Genomic DNA, 22,433 nt, shown 5'->3' on the forward strand with positions numbered 1-22,433 from the left:
GGATGCCCAATGACTGCCCTCCGCCTGCCCCGTGGTGCTTACTGTGTCCATAGCCTCCTTCTCTCCCCGGATCTACCACTGGTTCGCCCCCAGGACCGTTTTTGCTCCCCTTACCCGCAAGGCATTTTTGGCTCTGTGTGGAGACGTCTTGGGTTGTCATGCTTGGGGAGGGCTGCCAGGGCATCTAATGGGCAGAGGCTGGGAACGCTGCCACGCGTGCCACAGCACTCGGGACACCCCCATGATGGAGAATGAGCCGGCCGCAACCGCCAGCAGGGCCGAGGTCGGGGAAACCCTTCTCCCTCTCACGTCCTGCAGGGCTCTGTGCCTTTGCTTTTCCATGGTGACAGCTAGATAAATGATAAAGGGACCGAGATACTGAGGCTACTTCTGGCTAAATTTGACCCTTCCCGAGACACTGGTATTTAGCAGTCTCCAGCAGACCTGAGACCCTGCTGACAGAATAACTGTCTCCTGGCCTAGGCAGCCTGGGGCGTCTCAGCTTTGGAGGGAAGTCCTTGGGAGCCAACAGGCGCTCCCCCAACCCCGGGGCTGGTGGTGCTCCCCAGAGGAAGTGCACACCCTGCCAGTGCCCGGCCCTGCGCGATGGCGGCCGATGAGTCCCACGGGACCATCCCTTCCGTGACTGCTTCACTGTCTGGAGCAGCCCAGAGAAGGGCACCCCCAAAGCGGAATGACCCCCTACACACAATCACGTCTCATTGTATCGGCACTGTCGGGGGGAGGTGGAGGTGCTCCGTTCTGCTCACATCCCAACCCTGGTAAACACGGGGCTTCAGCCTCCTTCCGTGAGCTGCAAGCACGACTGCAGCCAGAACAAATGATCCGAACCACGTGTGTGCCCTCTCCCTCCCTTCCCGCTGCCGCTCCTGAGGAGCGGGGCCCTGAAAGGGAGAAGGAGAAGGGAGGATGCAGGCGGACGAGGATGCCGAGGCCTCAGGGTCACACTGTCGCACACCGAACTTGCATGGACGAACCAGACTCTCGGAAGGGAGGCCCTGCCCCGTGCCGCCCTCGGCTGCCCTGGACCGGGAGGACACAGCCTCCCGGTTGTAGGAGTCGACTCTGCCCCCCAGCTCCCCGCGACCGTGGACGCTGAGGTCACTACCAGATGGCAGAGTTACCAGCCAGCTCACCGTAGCCCTGTGTCTTCCTGCCATCCACATCCACAACCTCGCCTTCCTCCCCAACCCCTCCGTGCCCAGAGGCCCCAGCAGGCAAGGAGGTGGAGCCAACCCCATCTTAGATTCCTACTCCTCAGAATTCCTTCCTCACCTCCCGGAGGAACCAGAGGGTGAGGATCTACTTTCCTGGTTTCCTGGGGGCCTTCACAGTGTTGAACGAAAGGTAAAGTCTCAATGCAGCTGGGGCGGCAAAACACAGGGGAGAGATCACGTCGGGGATTGCGATAAGAGTGAACGTTAGAGGTTTTCTCACTCTGGTCCTGATCCCCAGAGAGAGAGAAACCCATCAGTCATACAGCCTTAAGGTTCTCCGCCTCATGGGAAAAGGAAAGGACAGACCTGTCACCTTGTTCCCATTTCACAGGTGGGTAAGTAGAGGCTTGAGACTGAAAATAGCAGGCGCGCTACAGGCAAAGCGAGTGCTGGGAGAGGAGAGAGCCCAAGTGTGGTGGCAGTGAGGAGCCTCCTGGCCTTTTGGGAAACGTCAGGGAGCAACAGCCATTGCATGAGCCCTGAAAGTTGGAGCAGGAGACTTCATCGAGTCTCTTGAACTTTTCTCCAAACATCAGCACCTTGGTTACCTCCTAATGCCAAGTGCTAGAGACGGAGCCCATTGGTTGTTCAAGACACAGCAGGGCATGCTCCATCTCCCCTCCCCAGCCTCATTTCCATACTCCCCTCAAGCCACACTCTCCCCAAAGGTAACTTGCAATTTGCAGTTATTAAACCCTTACTAAGTGTCAGCCTCTGGCACTCTGAGCTTTCCATGCATTATTTAATTTCATCCTCACAGCCCTCTGAGGTAGATACTACTATCATCCCCACGTTACGGATGAGGAAATTGAGGCTTAACGAGGACGGTGATTTACCCCATGTGACAGAGCCAGGAAGTGGCAGAACCAAGAGGCCAACCTCTAACTGATGGACACCCAAGTCCTCACTCTGGACCTTGCCATTTACAGATGCTTACTGATGTACGTGGCTTGCTTGTCTCTGTGTGGAGACCATCCCACCCCAGAAAGTCAAGGATGGGAGGCCGGATCCCAACGCTGCAGCGGCCATAACGCACATGTGGCTTTTCATGTTCAAACTGAAGAAAATTAAAAATTCAGTCCCTTGGCTGCCTTAGTCACACTTCAAATGCTCCACATGTGGCTTGCAGCTACCACATGGATAGCGTAGAACATCCGCATCACGGCTCAAAGTGCTGGTGGACAGTGCTGGTCTCGAGTCTGCCCCACTGCACACAGGCCACCCAACGTTGGCCCAGCCAGAGCAGACTACCCTCCTCCTGGGGCTTCCTCGCCCCACAGTTGCTGCCCAGGACCCCACTAGACCTCACAGAACACACGGCCCTTCATTTCTGAAATCCCCTGGCTGGGGGCCTCTCTGTGGCTGATCCTGTGGGGGATGATCTGTGCAAGGGTCTCAGACCCCGGGGTGGAGAGGTCACTGCTCGCCATCTGCAGCCTGGTGCCGGCGGGTATGGTGGAGCGCGCAGGCTGCCGGTGGCAGTCACAGCACGCCAGAAGTAGTGAGACCTTACGGAACTGGGATCCAATCCCCTCAACTCAGAAGCAGAGCAGAGTCCACACGGGGATGTGGCCTGGCTCCTGGCTCAGCACCCGAACAAGCGCAAAGTCACACTCCGATCCACAGGCCCACGGGGAGCCAAGGAACCGTGCAAACTCTTCGCAAGTTTCCTCTGGCTTCAGAGGAACATGTACGTGACAATGGTGGGGGGATTCTTTGGAGAGGATTCCCACTGCCTCTCCTCCCTGGGGAGAGGAGGTCAGCGACAGCCAAGGAGAGATGTGCCCAACTCTAGGCCTCGGATGAGGCAGGAACCCCGCTGTGTGACTGCCAAGGCTGGGGCAGCCAGGGCTGGACGGGGCCGCCGGGAGATTCATCCCTGGCGCGTTTATGGGCCTGTTTCAGGTGCAGCAGGAAAGGAAGCTGGGAGCCCAGGCAGTAGCCACAGGGGAGAAAAGCTGTGAAAAAGCATTTATAACCAGAAGAGCTGCCGGGGAGAGGACAGGAGGGCTCACGGACCGCACACATCTGCCCCAGGAGCTGGGAGAAGCCACTGGGGTCGGGGACGGTGAGGGCAGTGCTGGGGCTGGCGGTGAAGCCATTGTTTTAAAAAACAGGAAAAAATATATTTATTTTCCCCACCAAACCAGCCAACACTTATTTTCTAGTTCTTTTTTTAACTACAAGCACTCTTTTTTGAAAAAGGCACCTACAAATTCCAATAGAGCGGCATCCTACAAAATCCCGGACCAGTACTCCTGAAAAGTGACAAGGTCAACCAAAACAGGCTGAGAAACTGTCACAGCCAAGAAGAGCCTTAGGAGACATGACAACTAAATGTAATGTGGTGTCCTGGATGGGATCCTGGGACAGAAAAAGGACCTTAAGTAAAAACTAAAGAAAGCTAAAGTATGGACTTTAGTTAATGATAATGTATCAATACTGGTTCATTAACTGTAGCAAATGTCCCACACTTAATAATGTAAGAAGTTACCAGTAGGGGAAACTGGGCTGGTGTGTTTGGAATTCTCTGTACTATCATCTCAATTTTTCTGTAAACCTAAAACTGTTCTAACAAAGTCTATTAAAATGTTTAAAAGGCACCTATTAAAATGGCTTTTAAAAATTATAATTTAAGGGGGTTGGATCCAGGGCTGAGGCAGGCACCCCCCCACCCCCGTCTCAGTGGGTCATGCCCAGGGCGCCAGCGGGGGGAGGCGGATGACTGGGCAGTGTCCGCGCAGGAGACCATGCGGTTTCCTGTTACAACGCAGGGATCACAGCAAACACAGCTGCCGTACAAGCACTATGGCATTCCCTCTCCCATCAGCTTAGCAGCCCCCAAGGAGACTGACTGCCTACTTACACAGAAACTAATTGAGACTCTGAAGCCCTTTGGCGTTTTTGAAGAGGAAGGGGAACAGCAGTGCAGGATTTTAATTTGGGGAAAATTAAATAACCCGGTGAGAGTGGATGCGAGAAATCAGTGAAAGCAAGAATCTTCCACAATCGGTAATTGAAAATGGTGGTGGAAAAAGCTTTACATTTGGATCTCAGAGATTAGGAGTACATACAAAAGGTGCCGATATTAACGCGTTGTGTGTTGCACCAAGACACGTCGATCGAAGTGATTTTTTCACCTCATTCTATGATAAGTTGAAATTACAGGAAGAAGTAGAAGATTGAAGAGCTGTTGAAGAAGCATTTGTACCAGTTATCAAACTGTGTTCTGACGGGATAGAGATTGATATTTTGTTTGCAGGATTAGCACTGCAGACTATTCCAGGAGACTTGGGCTTAAGAGATGACAGTCTGCTTAAAAATTTAAATATAAGATGCGTAAGAAGTCTTCATGGTTGCAGGGTAACCGATGGAATTGTACATCTAGTACCAAACATTGACAACTTCAGGTTAACCCTGAGAGCTATCAAACTGTGGGCCAAACACCACAACATCTATTCCAATATATTAGGTTTCCTCGGTGGTGTCTCCTGGGCTATGCTGGTAGCAAGAACGTGCCAGCTTTATCCGAATGCAACAGCATCAACTCTTGTACATAAATTTTTCTTGGTATTTTCTAAATGGTATGTGTTTAGATTATATTAAAATAAAATGGATTGTAGACACTGAAAAACATATAGTTTAAGAATCATTTAAAAAGTTATTTACCGTATTTAAAAATGGGAAAATAGGGAGAGGTTGAATTTGTTCAGGATTCTACAATTTGCCAATGTGTTTGCCTATATTAATTGCATTTTTCATCACAGCCCTGGGAAAGGAGTATTATCATTATTCCCATTTTATAGAAGAGGAAACTGAGGCTCAGAGAGCTTGGGTAACCTGCCCAAAGTCACCCAGGCTAGTAAGCAGGGGAGGAAGCAGGAACTGGAAACCTCCTTCCTGCATGCTTTTCCCACTGGCCCTGCCCTTCCCCACTCTCTGCTGAGCCGGGCTCTGGGGAGGGGCACCCTGTAGCCAAACATCTCCTAGTGTTTGGGGGCCCACGTGACTTTTAGGGGTAGAGGCAGGGTGATCCACCTCTGAGGGGCCAGGTTACAAAGACACGGGGCTGTGTGTTTTCAACAGCTCTGACAGCGCTGGCAGCCTCGAGCCTTCCCCCAGGAAGCCGAGGGCCTATGGGGGCACCTGGCCAGGGCAGCTACCTTCCTCTGAGAGCTTTGAAGGCTGTGGGGCCCATGGGGGGCTATGAGGGGGCAGTGGTTAAAGCCCAGCAGTGGCCCAGCGAAAACCAAAGGTAGGAGGAGCTCAGCTCTGGGACCTCCTGGGCTCCTGGGGCCACTCCATGGCCATCATCTGTAAGAAGAGGCTGAAAACAGCAACTCCAGAGCCATATTTAGCTGTAGGGCCAGCCTGGCCGAGGTTCAGCCTGGGTCTCCAGCTCTTCCAGATGGGCAGATTTTTCTTCACTGGCTCAGTGCTGAGCCCAACCAAGGTCTGCAAGGCAGATGGCTCACGTCAGAGCAGTTCTGCAAACATGGCTGGAATTACTTTGGTGAGGCTTCCAGCTTACCCTCTGGGAAAGTGGGTGAGAGCTGGCGGATTAACCATTGCTGGGCAGCCCTGCGAAGTGAGGCAGGAGGCTGAGAAATGTACAAGTCCCAGGATGGGCCCCGCCCAGATTCACTGGTGAACTGAGTGAGTCTCAGGGTAGAAAGTACAGGTAGGAAAATAAATTTTGCTTTGAGAATTTTACCTCCAAAATCCCTCAACATAGCCTCATGGCCACTTGTGACGGGAGTGAGAAGAGTGTGGAAAGCTTTAAAATCAGATCAGGGTTCTTTGCTTTGGCAATTTTTAGCTTTGTGGCCTTGCGTGGGCTCCCCACCCCCTGCCTCCAGATAAGATAAGTTTTCTTATCTGCAGAGTGGGGATGAAAATATTTACTTGGATGATTACATGAGACAATGCAATGAAAATGCTCCATGAGTTGCATACTGTTATATAGTGATAGGGGCTGTTATCATTCCTGCTCCGAGATAAGAGATCTGCCCTCGGTGCTTCGATTCTCCAGCACAAGATTTACACTCAGTGTCAGGCATGAGGACTCTAGATTAGCTGACTGCCCCATCGTAGGGGATCTCTGAGGTCACCCCGTTGACTCTCCCCCTCCCTCCCATTTTCAGAAGAGACTGAGATTCCAAGTGATGACGTGCCCACGGTCTGCCAACTAAGAGCTGAGCCTTGACTCGCATCTCTGGTTGTGTGGCCAGGTGTCACTGCCGCGGCCCCCCTGTTCCTGATGCTTCTGAACCTGCTGGGACCTGGTGACAGTCACCACCCCATGCCCACCCTGTGTCCGGATGCCAGAATCAGAGTGAGAGTTCAGTCCACCACACTTCACAGATAGTAATCAAACCCAGATCCTCCAAAAATAAAAGGCCAAGAGGACAAAACGGCCAATGTGGTGTAAAAAAAACCTTAGAAATTACAGACCTGATTACTGAGAAATGTTTTAAAGGACTTACACTTAATCTTGTTTCTATTTGATTTGGTGCATATCATGGGGATTTTTACCCCAGGGAGCGTAAGCTTTGCGGGACTCTCCTCTCCAAATGGCCTGACAGTATTTAACCAGGACTTAAATCTTGCAATTTGGCCCTTAAGATGTCATTAAACTTTAAAGTAGATGTTTAGTCTAGGTGTGGAATTTAGCCCAGGTATAACAGTTGTCATTTTTTTTCCAGATTTCCTGAAGCCCCCATGGTTGGTCAAAGTCTCCATCAACTTCTAGCCCTGTTAACTTCCATTTTCTCTAACCGATGGATTTTCCTGGAGCACCCACCTAGGTGCCCTAGGCCCCCTGGGCATCTCTCTTTTGTTGGGGAGAGAAGGTGGGAAATGGGAGGTGTGTTTTCTGTGGGTAAGAATGTGCTCTGGCATCTCAGGAATTTGTACACAGAGGCTGAGCTCAGAGAGCGGTGCTTGCACGCCCAGCCCTGGGTCATGCTCTCGGAGACCCATTTTACAAGGGGCTCCCAGTTGCCTGTCCTAACGATTCACACAAATGCCCTGACATCCCTCAGAGACTGAAAACTTTCCATGCCCCTTCTGGGGAGCCTAGCTCAGGGGTTAAACACACAGACGCTCTGCATTTGCATTCCAGGCCCTCACTTCAGCTGTTGGATGACCTCAAACAAGTCACTCCCAGGACAGAACCTCTGCTGGGTGGGCCAGGAAAGAAGGTACAATTCAAGATGATTAATTTTGTTACTGATAGACTGGTCTGGAAAGCAAGTTGGAGCTGATGGCTCGAAACAAGGTTTTGGTTATTTGCAGCAAATAATCTCCTCCAGTGATCATAGGCCCATATCTATTATGAGTAAAAAAAAATGAGCGTGGATTCTATGAGAATCTTAAATAGTGGTCCCAGGCCCCATCGTTAAGACTTCTTTGCAGAACCCTCGGGTCCTGTATAGCAATAAACAACAAGGTCCTACTGTATAGCACAGGGAACTATATTCAATATCTTATGATAAACCATGATGGAAAAGAATATGAAAAGGAATATATGTATAACTGAATCACTCTGCTGTACAGCAGAAATTAACACAACACTGTCAATCAACTTTACTTCAATAAAATAAATTAAAGAAAAAAAAAAGAAAACTTGGGGGCTTTCATGCCAAAGCTGGAGCAGGTTCCAATCTCAGCAGGCACTATGTCCAGGAAATCAGAGCTCAGCTACAGAGAGCAAAGTTTCAGACCCTCACGATTCAGCTACTCCAGTTGAACTTACTTAAATGAACATTTCAATTGCCTCTGTGACAATAAGCACCCACATTCACTGTTGTGATACCATGGTGAGCTCGTCCTGCAAACACTGAGAACGCCCTGATACGTTAACTTCCTCCCAGCAGTGAGTGTTAGGGTTTCCTCTTCCTCCACACACTGAGTCACCATCCCACCCCTGAACCCCAGAGAACTGATGTCTCAGTGCTGCAACCGGGCCTGGGCTAGGCCTCCCACCTGGCCCTCAGCCCAGAGCCTGACTGTTCCGTGGGCCACTAGCAACATGGGCCCCGGGACATACAGACACCAAGGGTGGCTGAGATTCAGAAGCTCCTCCGTCTTCTAGTGGGAGTGTCTTTGTAACTTCAACAACTAGCCCAGGGCAGGGGACCCAGGAGGCCTCACTGCACATCTGTGCATTTGTCTGCCGCAGCACGGGGTCCTCAGGGGACAAGACATTCCAGGAAGCTTCTAGAACTGGAAATTGCCAAACTCTCTGGCAAGGGAGCGGAGCCATAGATCATCCCTCACGCCTTCTATCCACAGCCTTTCAGACAAGCCCCCGTAGCCTGTTTGAGATGCCATCACTTACCCAGGGCTCCTTGGCAGATGTCTGTGCGAGTGGCTCCTCCAGTAATAAACTGTGGATCATCGCAGATCTCCTGGAAACGAGACCCACAAAGTGCTGTCAACCCACCTGCCATGTGATTCTGTAGTCAGGACACCTCGGTTCCCAGAAGGTGCATCGGACCCCCTCCGCCCCTTCCCCTCCCCTCTAGGGAAAGCTATGCAGTTACAGTTAGACTGCCACGGGACCCCAACGCTCCACACTGCCTACAGCCCACTTCATCACGCTACCTTCCTAGGGGCAGGGCAGTGCCAAGTCCAGCCTCCTCTGGGGGCCTTGAGACGGTCCACGCTCTGGAGCTGCCCTGCCCGCTCTGCCGGTCCCTCTCCTCTGTTCCTGCATGGAATTCCTCCCTCTCCCAGGCTCTTCTCTCCTTTTCCACATCTTACCGTATCTCAAGACCCACTGCCACCAAATCCACGAAGCTCTCCTTCACAGTCCAGCCCTCACCCGTCCTTTTGATCCTGAATCCCAGAGTATGTGTACCCCGTAATTTAGCAGCTGTGTGCTATGTGGTGGTGCTGGGCACCAGTCTGTCTTCCTAACACTCACATGCTCCTTGAGGGCAGGGGAAGGTATCTAGCCGTCTGGATTCGTCCACAGGCCATGATACTTGGGGGTCCACATACCGTGAGCCTGCTGTGTGTCAATACTGTGTGTGGTACTTTATCTCAGGCAGCCCTTCTGGGAACACAGATGGACACCGACACCATTTCACAGGTGGGGAGACAGGCTAAGAGATAAAGCCACATATCCCAAGATACACTGCTCGTAAGCTGTAGATGGCACGGGGATTTGAACTCTCCGGTGTAAACCATATATTCTTTCCCTCCTGCCCTGCCCCTAATGGATTACTAACAAGTCTCCAAGGGCTGTCCCACAAGTCACCTGCTGGAACCCAACCTTGAACAGTGCTGGCCCTTCTGCAGCCCCCTCTGAGTATGCTTCCTGATTCTGAAGAGCCTCACCCCAAAACCACAGAGGAAGTCAGGGCATGAATCTGGGCTTCCCTCGGCCGGGACCCCTTGGTTCGTAAGAGCTCCACCCCATAGCGCCCAGCCCCCTGTACCCATCCCCCCACCCCCCTCCCTGTCAAGCAGAAGCTTTTCTTGGGTGAGGCCCGGATCTAGACCCTGGCCATCCCGGCTTAGGCTGTAGAGGCTCTTTTGGAATCCGCAGTAGAACACACTCCTTTCATGCCTCTGCATTGTGCCTTCCCTGTTAAGGTTGGGCTGTTTGGGGGAATGACAGGGACAGTGAGAATGCTTTTCTGCGGAGGCAAATGAAGCCAGCTTGGCCCAAGGCCTGCCAGCCAAACGCTTATCCTGCTGATGGAAGAGACTGGGTTTGGTGCTGGGAGCCCAAAAATCATACAGACAATCTTCAGTGTGCCAGGCACTTACCCTAGAAGGATTTTTCCACTATATTTGAGAAACTTCCTCATACCTTTGGCACCCTCTCCAAAGAAGGAAAAGTTTAGAGATGCTTCAGGAAATTGAAACTTGTACACAACATGAAGGGCACGGAATTAAGTACGGAACTTAACAGTCCCAGGAAAGGGGTTGAGGGCTTGGGCCTTGGAGTCAGACAACCTGGGTTTGACTGCTGGCTCTGTCACTTCTTATATGGGTTCTATGACCCTGGCAAGTTACTTCACCTCTTTAAGCCTCAGTTTCCTCATCTGTGTAATGGGGATGGCGCTGACAAGTGTACCTACCACACCAGGTTGTTCTGAGGGTTAAATGAGATGACTATGTACACATGCCTTGGTAAGAGCTCTATAAAAGTCACCTACTGTTAATTATTACTGGAGGAGTTGATCATAATCACTGAACTTGAGGCAGGAGATGCAGGTTTGAGGCTAAGTTCAGCCAGCTGAGTGTAAACAAATCATAAACCACTCAGAGGCCTTAGATGTTTCAGGGTAAGGTGGGGACTCACACACCTGCCCTTGCTCCCACCTGACTGGTGGCACCCTCTGGAGGGTGCCGGCTTTTTCCTCGCTGTGCCTCTGCGTCAGCCACAGGGACTGCAGCCATGTGCTCTTCAGCCTCCTTCCCAGCCCCCAGCCCTCTGTGGCCAGAGGAGCAGCCCCCGCTCCAGGGCTGGCCTGCTCCCCTGACTCCCTCCTGCAACCCTACTCTCACTTCCTGGTGGCTCCGTTTCACCATCTCCCCGCTGCTTTTCTCTCTGGGACCTGACATATAACACATTCCAATTGCTCTCATCTGAAAACCAGCCTCTCGAGCCCCAGGTCCCACTCTCCCTGACACTTTTTCTCCTCTCCTTTCACAGGCCCCCTTCTGGAATTATCTGGGCACGCTCTTCATTTCTAGTTCCTTACTTTGGGGTCTACAGCCATCCGGCTTCTACCCCATTGCAATTCTATGCCACTGCAATTGCTCTGTTACAGTTACCAATGACTTGCTTCCATCTAGATCCAGTGGACACGTGTCTGTTCGCCTTGCCTGACCCGAACCACAGTGGTGTTGGAGAAGGCAGAGAGGGCGGCTGTGAGCTGTGGCTCTCGACACCCATAGGCTGGACACAGTCCTGGCTCCACCCCAGACACCTGTATGAGCGAATAGCTAACCTCCCCTGGCCTCAATTTCTTCAACTGCTGAATGGGACAATAACAGCTACCCTCCCCCTTGGATGTGCAGTGTACACCCTGTCCCGCCCTAATCTGGGGCCCTAAAATGGTCTCGGATCTCTATTTCCCCATCTGGAAGTCCTACAGGCATTTCCAACTGTTGGGTGACCTGTCTGTGTCCCCTCACTAGCCCCTAAAGCCTTGAGGGGCAGAAACCATATGCACTGTGCCTGGCATTCAGTAGGTGTTCAAGATACGCTTATTGAGTGAATGAAAGAATAAGCAAAGAAGTATGTAAATTCACTTTGTAAACTGTAAAGTTCTATACAAATGTAAGGCGAATACATTCTCATTTATCACTTTCACAGCTGTAATTCTGTTTGAGGCTAATTAGTCTTGCATTCACTCATTCCCCAAATAGTCACAGTCTTTGTTCACAGATGTATCCCAAGCATTTAAGACACTGCCTGACATATAACAGGCACTCGATAAGTATTGTTAAATGAATGAATGAACGAATGAATGCATACTCTGAATGCACTGGGGATAGATTGGTGCATAATACACACATGGTCCCTGCAGTTCACTAGGAAGGACAAATATATGTAATTACATTTATAAGTTGTGAAAATGCTATGAAGGAAATTAGCAGGGTTCAGTGATAAAGAAGAACAAGATGCGAAGGGGGCTGCTAAGAATGGTCAGGAAAGATCTCTTTGGGGAGGTGACATCTAACTAAGTCCCAAAGAGTAAGTGAGCCAGACCCCAGAAAACCAGGAAAGAGCACCCCTGGCAGGTGAGGCAGGAAAGAGATGGGTGCCCTTGAGAAACTAAAAGGTGCTGTGCCTGGTGCGCCAGTGGGGAGAGGAAACTATGTAGGCATCACCTCTTCTTTTAGACGAAGAAACGGAGGCAGGGAGGTTAAACGGCTCACGCAGGTTAGCAAGAAATGAACTCAAGTGCTCCAGGCCAAGGACACTTCCTACTGAAGTTGCTGCCTACAAGGACACTTCCTACTGAAGTTGCTGCCTACGGGCTGGGTTTGGAGTAACAGAAGGTGACTAGCGGGTGGGGGTGAGGGGCTCAGAGAAGGGGGAGCAGGGCGGGAATGTTTATTTCCCTAACAGGAGTCTGGAGGCTGTATTTCCCAGGAAGCCTCCTTGAGGTTTGGTGGGGGAAGATCGGTGAGGTGTCCCATAGGACATGGGGCCAGGAGGGGTTCCAGGGGAAGTAGGATGGACAAACTAATCAGGAAGGAAACTGTTCCAAGGCCTGCCAGGGCAAGGAGGACAGAGACCCAGCGGGGCGGGATAAGGGAACACCGAGGGGCCCTTGAGATGCAGGGGTGAGGATTCTGGGAGGGTGAGTAAGGTGCAGGAACTGGCTCCTGGCTGCATCTCCCCTGTCCTTTTGATAATCCCCAGGGTAAATGTTACAGGGAGGTCGGCCCCCATTTGGAAAAATAAACAGGAAACTCCGACTGGATAAATCTAACCGTGGTTGCATGAGACAATCCTTAGTCACAAAGCACCAGGCCAAGCGTGGAGTTTCTCCCTTCCTGAAGCAGCCTAACCGAGGTAGAGACCGACTTTTCCCGGTTGGATAGTGTCCCACTCACCCCACACCCACCCCACCCCCGGCACCCTCCTCGCTTCTCCGCAGACTCTCTCCCCACCGGAGTCCAACAAGTTTTCTCCAGGTTCCCCCTATATGAACCCAGTTTCTGTGAGTTTTTGCTGGCGGGACTGCTACTGGGATTTACGGGCAGCGTGCACTGCGGCCCGTCCTGCGGGCGCCGTGGGTGGCAGAGGGGACACGGGCGACCGCGGAGCTTCCCCCGACCCCGCGCCTGCAGAGTCCCCGGCTAGGCAGCGCGGGGACGGGGCTCCCGGCTGCGGGGCTCGGCTCTGCGCGCTCCCCGGGCTCCCCGCGCGCGGGGCCTGGTTCTCGGCTGCCGCGAGGCCCGGTCGCTGCGCCTCCGGTCTCCGCGCCCCGCCCGCCCCGCATCCCGCCGCGGGCCCGCTGCCTACCGTGGGCCGCTTCCACTCGATGCCCCGGGTCTTGCTGGAGTAGGGTCCCAACTCCTTGAAGCCCAGGGAAGACGGGAGGGCCGGGAAGGACGGGTCCTGGAAGAGCGCCCCGGCCTCCAGGCACTCGTCCCGCAGCGCCGCGTAGTCCTGGTTGAGGTACTTGACGGCCCTCTCGTGCGAGCCCAGCCCCTCGGCCGCCTCCCGGTCCTTCGCCAGCTTGACCGCGATGCCCGCCATGGTCGGCCCGGTGTCCGCGCTGCGCGAGCGAGGGTCTCAGCGGCTGCTCTGTGCGGCACTCCGCAGGGGCGCGGCCAGGGTTCGGCGCGCGGCAGCGGGACTGGGAGCGGCCGCCGCGGGTGATGATGATTCACCCGGCAGGGCAGCGCACTCCGCGCGTCGGGGCGTGGCCTGGCCGCTCCCCGCCAGCTCGGCGCGCGGCGCTAGACCCTGCCGGCCGGCGGCCTGCACAGCGCCGGCGGGAGGACGGCGGCCGGCGCCTGGGATGGCCGAGCCGGCTCGTGCCGTGCACCTGGGCGTCCTGGTGGAAAACTGGGGACTCAAACCCAACCCTGGGCGAAACTCCGAGGCTGGGGCTGTCCTGACTCTCCAGGACACACCCTGTGAGTCAGAAGATCGGGGAGAGAGCTCCACGGGACTAAATTAGCTCTGTGAGAAGGTTGTCCCTCCGCTATAGTCCCAATTGGCAGATGGGAAAACTGAGCATCGGAGAGGTTCAATGACATCATCTAATGTTGCACAACTAATTAGAGGCAGAACAGGGATTCTAAGTCACCAGAGGCGTGTTACAATCATGACCAGTAGCTCGGGTGGCCAGATTCGGCAAATAAAAATACATCCACCTGTAATAGGAAAGAACAAATCTGACTCCATATTAGATCTGCTTTGTTGCCTGTGTTTAGTCATGCTGGCTCTGAACCTTTTGTAAAAGAATGTTATCTACAGCCTGAAATATACAGGATAGCCTATTCTCAGGGCTCTGACCTTGAAGAGTACATTCATATAGAGATAAAAAGTTGCAAAACAGAGAATAACTTTTGTTTCATTGGAGGTTTACAGGAACATCTTCACCTGACCAACATGGACAGCTACAAGAAGGAAGGATTCCAACACCAAGAAGTTTGCAACAACTTAACCACGCCCCTCCCTCATCTTGCCTTTAAAAGTGCTTTGCTGAACTTCTTGGAGAAGTTCTGGGCATTTTAAGCATGAGACAGCCTTCTTGCACAGCCCTGCAATAAACCTTTCTCTGCTCCAAACTCTGTTTCGGTTTGTTTGGGCTCGCTGTGTGTCAGGCACATGAACTTGCGTTTGGTAACACACCCAGTTAAATTTGATTTTCAGGTAAACACTAATGATTTTTAGTATAAGTATATCCCAAATATTGCACGGGGGCATACTTAAACTAAAAAATTATTTCCTATGTAGGGGAGCAAAATTTGCCACCCCAAAATATCTCTCTGGCATGTGGATTATTTTGAGCTGAAAACAGTCAAGGCCCTAAAGACTCAAGAAGAAGCTTTGACCTTCCCGGTAACTGCCTAAAGAATCTAGATAAAGGGCCTCTTTCCAGAAGAGAGCCATCACCAGAGATGTGTGCAAAGAATATGGGCTCACTGTGGTGGGGAAGACTGGCCTAGAGACCAGATTCCTCCCTGTGTCCCATTGTCTCTACCTGGCCCAGCAAACATCTATTTACCAAATATTTGCTTTTCCGTCTCCAAGTCGATTGTCTTCTGCCCCTTTTTGAAGTCCCAAACCCCTACCACCAACATCCTCATTTGTCTTTAGCTGAAGATGGTGTTTAAGGAGAGGGCTTCAGCCAGTTTGGCGAGTTACTCAGCTTTTCTGGACCTCTCCCATGTATACGTGGTATTAAACTTTTATTTGATTTTCTTTTGTTAACCTGCCTCATGTCGATTTAATTTTTAGACCAGCCGGAAGAACATAGAAGAACATTTCTTCTTCTCTAATTGCTATTTATCTGAAACTCACTTTTAACTGGGAGGACGGAGTCCACATTGGTAAAGCCTTTAGAACACTGCCTGTGCTAGGGGCCACTGTGACGGTTCTGCTCGTTGAAGAGGTAGCGTGAGATTCTTGGCTCATACACAGGAATGGGTGTGTGCCAAGGAGTGCGGTTGTCCCTTCCTCTCCATCTCTGTGCTAATATGGAAGAATTCGTGTTTCAGTGGAAAGCTATGCATTGTTTAGAGCAGTATTTTTTTTTTTTTTAATTTATTTATTTATATTTGGCTGCGTTGTGTCCTCGTTGCTGCGCGTGGCATTTCTCTAGTTGTGGCGAGCGGGGGCTACTCTTCATTGCAGTGTGTGGGCTTCTCTTGTTGTGGAGCACGGGCTCTAGGCGTGCGGGTTTCAGTAGTTGTGGTGCGTGGGCTTAGTAGTTGTGGCTCGCAGGCTCTAGAGTGCAGGCTCAGTAGTTGTGGCACATGGGCTTAGTTGGTCCGTGGCATGTGGGATCTTCCCGGACCAGGGCTCAAACCCACGTCCCCTGCATTGGCGGGTGGACTCTTAACCACTGTGCCACTAGGGAAGCCCTAGAGCAGTATTTCTTAACTGAGGGTGAATTTGCCCCCTCCTCCCGGCCTTGGGTGACACTTGGCAATGTCTGGAGATAATTTTTGTTATGATGGGGTGCTACTGGCCTCTATTGGGTAGAAGCCAGGGATGCTGCTAAACATCTTGGATGTCTAGGACAGCTCCCCACAAAACAAAGAATTACGTGGTCCATGTTGACTGAAAAAAAGAAAAAAACACAACGTGAGAGCTGTGAGTTAAGTTTTTTGGGGGCAAAATGAGAATTATAGCCTGGGGAGACAGCCTCTCAGCTCTGAGGAACTGCTCCGAAGAGGTGGGAGGAGGACAGTACACATGTGATTTTGGTGACGGGGGATACATACAGTCAAGCTCACATCTTGGCAGAAGGTTGCAGCTCGTCACAAGGAGACGTCTCCATGAATGGTTTTAGTGCTTTCCTAGATGTGAGAAGGTGCAAGAAATTGGGCTCATAAAATCTTCTCCTGAAAATATCTAACTATCTGAAGGCCTGTTCTGCCAGTTTTCCCCAGAGCACAGAGCGCCTCATTCCTGATCTCCACCCTGAACTCCTTTCAGCAGGTGTTGAAGGTCAGCAACTTTGAGAACCAGACGGGAAGTGACAATTGTTAGTGGGCATCCAAGATGTCAGTAATGCCGAGGCCGAGAAAGTCTGGTTTAGAGCACCTCCTCCCAAGTTATCTGATTCCAGCCTTTCACTGTTTTTGAGTCATTTTACAACCCAAAGTTGTAGATAACAGTAGCAGTGCAAAATAATTTTTCTCTACATGCAAATTAATTCTGTTCAGTGCGGGGCGGGGGATCTCCCTCCCCACCGTGGAGAAGCCAGTTGAGTCCATTTGCACATTCATTTCAATATTCTTTACTTCATATAAATCTGTGCCTCTTTGACTTTTCCTTTGAATCAGTCACAACGTATGCTTAGTTGCCTCATTTAATTAATAAGTTAAATAAAATCTTTAAAACTTGTTCATTTTATATCCGTATGTGAGTCATGATTTTACCTTTTTTTTTAAATTATCCTTTAGTCTGAGGAAGACCAGATAAAGTGGCATTTTAGTCAATCTTGAAGGACAGTTTGAGATTTGAGTATTCGGGATTTTTTAGTGAAACAATGATCTGTCAGGAAAAACTGAAAAGTCTTCGGAATTACAAAGTATTCCTGGTGTTCTATGGAATTAGGTGAAGCCTAATCAGCCTGCCAGAGGCCAGGTCTGCAGCGGTCTGTGCCTTTCACAGTCTTCAGGGTATTTTACTACTCTGTGCATTGTAGAAATCGATAGTAATGCAAATAATTATTGTCCGTGTATATGCAAATGAACTTCTTTGGGTAGAAGCGCAATCAAACGGATTCCCTCCGTCAGTTTTGCATCTATTAACAAATTCCATTCAGCATTCCTAATTTTTCTTTTGGATTCTCCTTTAAACTATTTTTTTTTAAATATCTACTGGTTCCCTCATTTATTCATGAGTGAAATCAAATCTTTGACATGTAGTTATTGTATATTTGTATGAGAGTCATTATTTACTCTTTTTGTGTGTGTGTGTGGTACGTGGGCCTCTCACTGTTGTGGCCTTTCCCGTTGCGGAGCACAGGCTCCGGACGCGCAGGCTCAGCGGCCATGGCTCACGGGCCCAGCCGCTCCGCGGCACGTAGGATCTTCCCGGACCGGGGCGCGAACCCGCGTCCCCTGCATCGGCAGGCGGACTCCCAACCACTGCGCCACCAGGGAAGCCCTCATTATTTACTCTTTTAACAGACACTTTGTGGACAGGCTCTGTTATGTCATGTGCACATTATCGCCTCTTAATAAATGATGGAGAAATAAATAAAATGGGTGAGAAATATTCAAGTGAAATAGAGGCATTTTTCTTGGATAAGAGATGGATATTGGGCACTCGATGCGCTAACTTCAAGTGTTTACAGGATTGTCCTGGAGAAGAGGAAGTGTATTCATTCTGTGTTGCTCCAGAGGGAGAAGTGGAACTAGTGATCGACTTAAAGGGGCACAGATTTTAATTCAACATAAAAACTAATTAAATAGTGGCTTGTGACGCAGAGATTCCAGCAGCACTGGCTGTGTTCAAGGGGTCAGGGGTTCCCCAACTTGGCTGAGTATCAGAATCACTTGGGGTCACAAAGTGTTTGGTCTTTAATGATTGAGGGCCAGCCAGATGGGGGTCCTTCTGCTGGAGGGGCCTGCAGAGATAGGGGCTGGTGACCTATGGGATTCTTTCATAGCCAGAGATTCCATGGCCTCAAGGTTTGCAGGCAGATGGTATGAGCCAGCCCTGCAGGTACTTTTCCATCATTGTAAGGTCGGATCTTAACAAACGGCACCACAAAACAGAGGAAAGCTTCAAGTGAGCTTTATTAGGGAGCGCTCCCGGGTGAGGTTCACTGCTCCGAGAGAAAGGGGGCCAGAGAAGTCGCACCTGGGCGAGGGTTGGGCAAGACTTTATAGGGGAAGAAGGGAAAGGGGTGTGGTGAATCTGGGAGGGCGCAGGGTATTCCTTATTTGGTGGTCTTTTCGGGTATCCTGGGGGACCGTTGGTCCCACCCCTCGAAAGGCGGGAAGGCTGGGCTGGGTTCAAAGTCCCCAGGTCAGTTTCTGGAACTGGGTGGTCCGGAATGTCTCCAGGGCAGTTTCTGGAACTGGGTGGTCCGGAGAATTCGGTCTGATGCAACCTGTGAATCTGACTGTGTTCCCCTGCCTCGGGCCAGTTGGCCTTACAATCATCATCAGGGTGCCAGCTTCCTCCTAGCTTTAAAGTCAGCACTGGCCTTGTTCATGAGGTCCACACACCCATTCTATAAGTGGGGGGGGGGGGGGGGGAGTGGTTTGCATATGAAGGAACTACTCTGTCCCTCAGAATCTTTGGGGGATTGCCTATTACTCCCCACTTTCTAAATTTCCCGGATTTCATAGGATTTTCGAATTGCATTGGCTGCCATGAGTATTTATTCACATTTAAGAACTGAGCCCTTTGCACCAAGAGCTCCAGGAGTGGAATTCCCAGGCACCCCATTTCCATGGAATCAGCCTCCATTTGTGTTTGGTTTTGTATTCACCAATTTTATTCCTCCTCCCTCAATCTATCTTGTCCTTGGCCAGGTGTTCACGTGTCCATTTCTTACACTCTGCTTGACCAAACTTTAGTCAGGTTTCTCTCTTGCCTCCATGTCTGAGCAAACACAGAAAAAGCGGACCAGGTCCCGCTTATCAGCTTCTGGAAAATCTCCTGACCCCCAGGATGACCTTTTCCCATCAGACCCCACTCATTTCCCCTTGTTTGTCCAGCTTCCCCTCCAAAGAGTCTGCTTCTTTTGTGTCGCCCCTCCTTTACCCTATTAAAAAACAAATTGTTGTTTTGTGGTTTTGTTTTTTTTTGATTTTGAGATCCTTGTAGCTTTCTGAGACCTGAGAGTTCCCCCTGTTGCAACAGTCTTTCTTTCTGATAGAAGTCTTCCCCATCTAAGTCTGGATGTGTTTTTACCTGACATCCTCCATCTCCAGTTGGCACTGCCCGATGGACGGGTACCACTGCCACCACCAGGCTCTGCTTTCTGTACCCTTGGATGAAATGGGGGACACAGGCACTCATTCCTAAGTCACAGGTTTCTGGTGCAAGTGTTTTACGAAACCATCCCAGTTGAGAGCAGAGGAAAGAGACAACCCTTCCTGGAAGCTGTTAATTTCCTTCACTGCTGAGCCACTGAGCCCCTTGGGGCTCTTGGGAGAAAGCTTGTCCACCCGTCCAGCAGCAGAGTGGGCAGATTTCTCCTCCAGCCGGTCTGCTGGAGGACAGCCCATCCTGGGAAAGCACCTCCTCCCAGGCAGGTGGCTGAGGTTCCCCTTCCCAGGCCTTTCGGCGACAAAGGCAAACCAGCTGTAACAGAAGCTTCCTGCAGCCCTTCACAGAGGAACCCCCTCGTCACCCGGGAGTACCATCCTCTGGCCCCGGCCACACCCTCTTCTCTGCAGTCCTGGCAGATGATTTATCAGCCTTCAGGGCCTCTGCACACAGGGCTCTGCTCACAAAGGAACTTGGTGGTCCTGAGCTACTCATATTTACTTGTAGTTACCCATGATGATGACTACACCCGCCACTGGACAAGATCCAGTTTTTAAAACCTGAATAAACACTGCTCTGTACTTTTCAAAGCCTCTTACATGATGCTATCTCTCTGGATCCAGCAAAATCTCTTTCTGATGGCATAATCCCTTCCACAGGAACTTACCAGTGCAGACAGACAGACATACATCCCATCAGCCTCACTGATGCAGTGAGTCACCCAGCCCTGAGAGCAGGGGTGAGTCAGAGCAGCTGGGATTACCCACAGCTGCTTGGGGGCGGGCCACAGGCCTGTGTGCCACGAGGGATGTGTGTGTATGTGTGTATATGTGTGTGTGTGTGTGTGTGTGTGTGTGAGTGAGAGAGAGAGAGAGAGAGAGGGAGGGAGAGAAGAAGAGAGGGAGAGAGGGAGAAAGTGTGTGTCTCAGAGGTCCAGAGCAAAGCAATCTCTTTTTGTAGAATTTTTCTTTTTGTTTCTTTTTCTTTTTTCTTGGTCAGTATTGTGTTTTTATTGGAGTATAGTTGATTTACAATGTTGTGTTAATTTCTGCTGTACAGCAAAGTGATTCAGTTATACTTATATATACATTCTTTTTTAAAATATTCTTTTCCATTATGGTTTATCATAGGATACTGAATATAGTTCTCTGTGCTATATAGTAGAACCTTCTTTTTGTAGAATGTTTCTTTAGATTATTTTCTCCAAGTGAAAAGAAGAGAAAATAAAACATCTAGGTCATACCAAATCCATAGCCCGGATGCTTAACCTCAGGGAAAATAAAAAGTTCTGCAAGAGGGCTTCTCTGGTGGCGCAGTGGTTGAGAGTCTGCCTGCCGATGCAGGGTACACGGGTTCGTGCCCCGGTCCGGGAAGATCCCACGTGCCGCGGAGCGGCTAGGCCCGTGAGCCATGGCCGCTGAGCCTGCGCGTCCGGAGCCTGTGCTCCTCAACGGGAGAGGCCGCAACAGTGAGAGGCCCGCATACTGCAAAAAAAAAAAAAAAAAAAAAAAATATATATATATATATAATGTTCACAAGGAGTCAATATGTAGTTTAAGAGACAATCAGTATGTGTCTTATATAAATGGTACATCTGTGGTTTTTAATCTGTGCTAGACTTCAAAACAGTGATCTCCTGTTATTGTATGCAACCTCGAACTCCACCTCTGCAGGGGTTCTTCTAGGATTAAAGAGGTTATAATTATAAGTAAATTCAGAGCAACTGAGTACTTATCTAGAAAGATTACCTTTGGCTGGAGGTGAGCTGCACTGAAACTTTACAACAAAATGTCTCTGGACAAGGTGAGAGAAGAGAAACAAAAGGACACTAATTCATCTGTAATTGGCTGTTGGTAAGCCTAGCAGTAAAGAGACGTTGGTCAATCGCTCTGACCCTGATGAATTTATAAACTGAGATCCTCGTTATTTATGTTTGCAGATGTTAAATGGAAAAGTTATATATGCATAAACCTTTCTTCCTGGATTTGGAGGATATGTATAATTATATTAAAATGGTTCTAGCACACACAAAAAAGAAAAGCAAACAAAACAAAACAAAACAAAAAAAACTTTACTTAGCAGATCATAAATTCCATGAGATGTTAATGGATGTTCTATGGTATTGTGGCTGTGAGTGTGTGGATGTTAGCTTTTAGTGATCAAATAAATTTGGGAAACACTTCAAATTATGTTCCCCTCTTGAGAACCATAATGTATATTCTTACATTAAAGGCTCAGGCAAGTCCTGTAGCAAAGAATTCTGTTTTACCTAGTTTGTCGATTTGGGTCCTCCAGGAGGCAAAATGCCAACACAAAGTTAGACGTGCAAGAGATTGATTGGGGGTGATACCTGTGAAAGAGAAAGCGGGGAGGGAGCAGAGGAGGTATGGGAGCCTTCGGACCACAGTGCAAGCCTGACACCTGTGGAAAGAGAGAGAGAAGGAAAAACAGTGGGGTTGGGGGCCAGCAGTGCCGCCTGAGAACGCCCTAGCCAGCCCACTGGGGACTCCTGAGCAAAGCAGGCCTCTCAGAAGTCAGCAGTGGGCAGAAATGACCAGCCCAGTGCCTCTGCTGTATTGTCAGTGGCTGGAGCAGCCTGGGGAGAGCTTGTCTTCGTCTAGAATGCTCTACACATATTTTTTCATTTCATGGATGGATCTTGTCATTTTTTCCACATTTACAGATGAGGAAACCGAGGCACCATGAGTTTCAGTGACTTCCCTGGGGTCATCCAGCTAGTGAGTATAGCGGAGTCGGAAGTTGAACGCAAAGCTGCATTTGGGAAGCCCTGCCCTAGACACGAGGCAGTGTGGTTTGCAGAGCGAATGGGGAGAAAAATGAACATTCTGACCCTTATTTATCAGCACGCCGCAAACTGCAATGGCCACAGTCACTGATGGCTTCCAGATCTTCAGTCAAGGATCTAGTTCCTCCTCAAGGGCTAGAGATAATATTTTGAGCCACACCCTTTGAGCTGTTTTGCTGTTTTCACCTGAGGTATTGTGCGCTGCCTCTGGCACTGC

The 22,433-nt window shown here is 50.3% G+C and overlaps 1 protein-coding gene and 1 pseudogene across 1 annotated transcript in view; one reads left to right on the forward strand and one right to left on the reverse strand.

Annotated features, from left to right (window-relative positions):
* CAPN2 (calpain 2) overlaps positions 1-13,649 on the reverse strand; it is a 67,933-nt gene extending 54,284 nt beyond the window's left edge. The window contains exons 1-2 of the mRNA XM_065874131.1: positions 13,240-13,649; positions 8,581-8,650 (exon numbers count right to left, since the gene is read on the reverse strand). Of these exons, the coding sequence (XP_065730203.1) occupies positions 8,581-8,650; positions 13,240-13,476 (307 nt within the window). The 5' untranslated portion in view covers positions 13,477-13,649. The remainder of the gene's footprint in view (positions 1-8,580; positions 8,651-13,239) is intronic.
* On the forward strand, positions 3,989-4,844 carry LOC136120632 (poly(A) polymerase alpha pseudogene; annotated as a pseudogene).
* Positions 13,650-22,433: the final 8,784 nt, after the last annotated feature.

This window comes from Phocoena phocoena, chromosome 1 (genome assembly GCF_963924675.1).
Source record: "Phocoena phocoena chromosome 1, mPhoPho1.1, whole genome shotgun sequence".
Taxonomy (NCBI): Eukaryota; Metazoa; Chordata; class Mammalia; order Artiodactyla; family Phocoenidae; genus Phocoena; species Phocoena phocoena.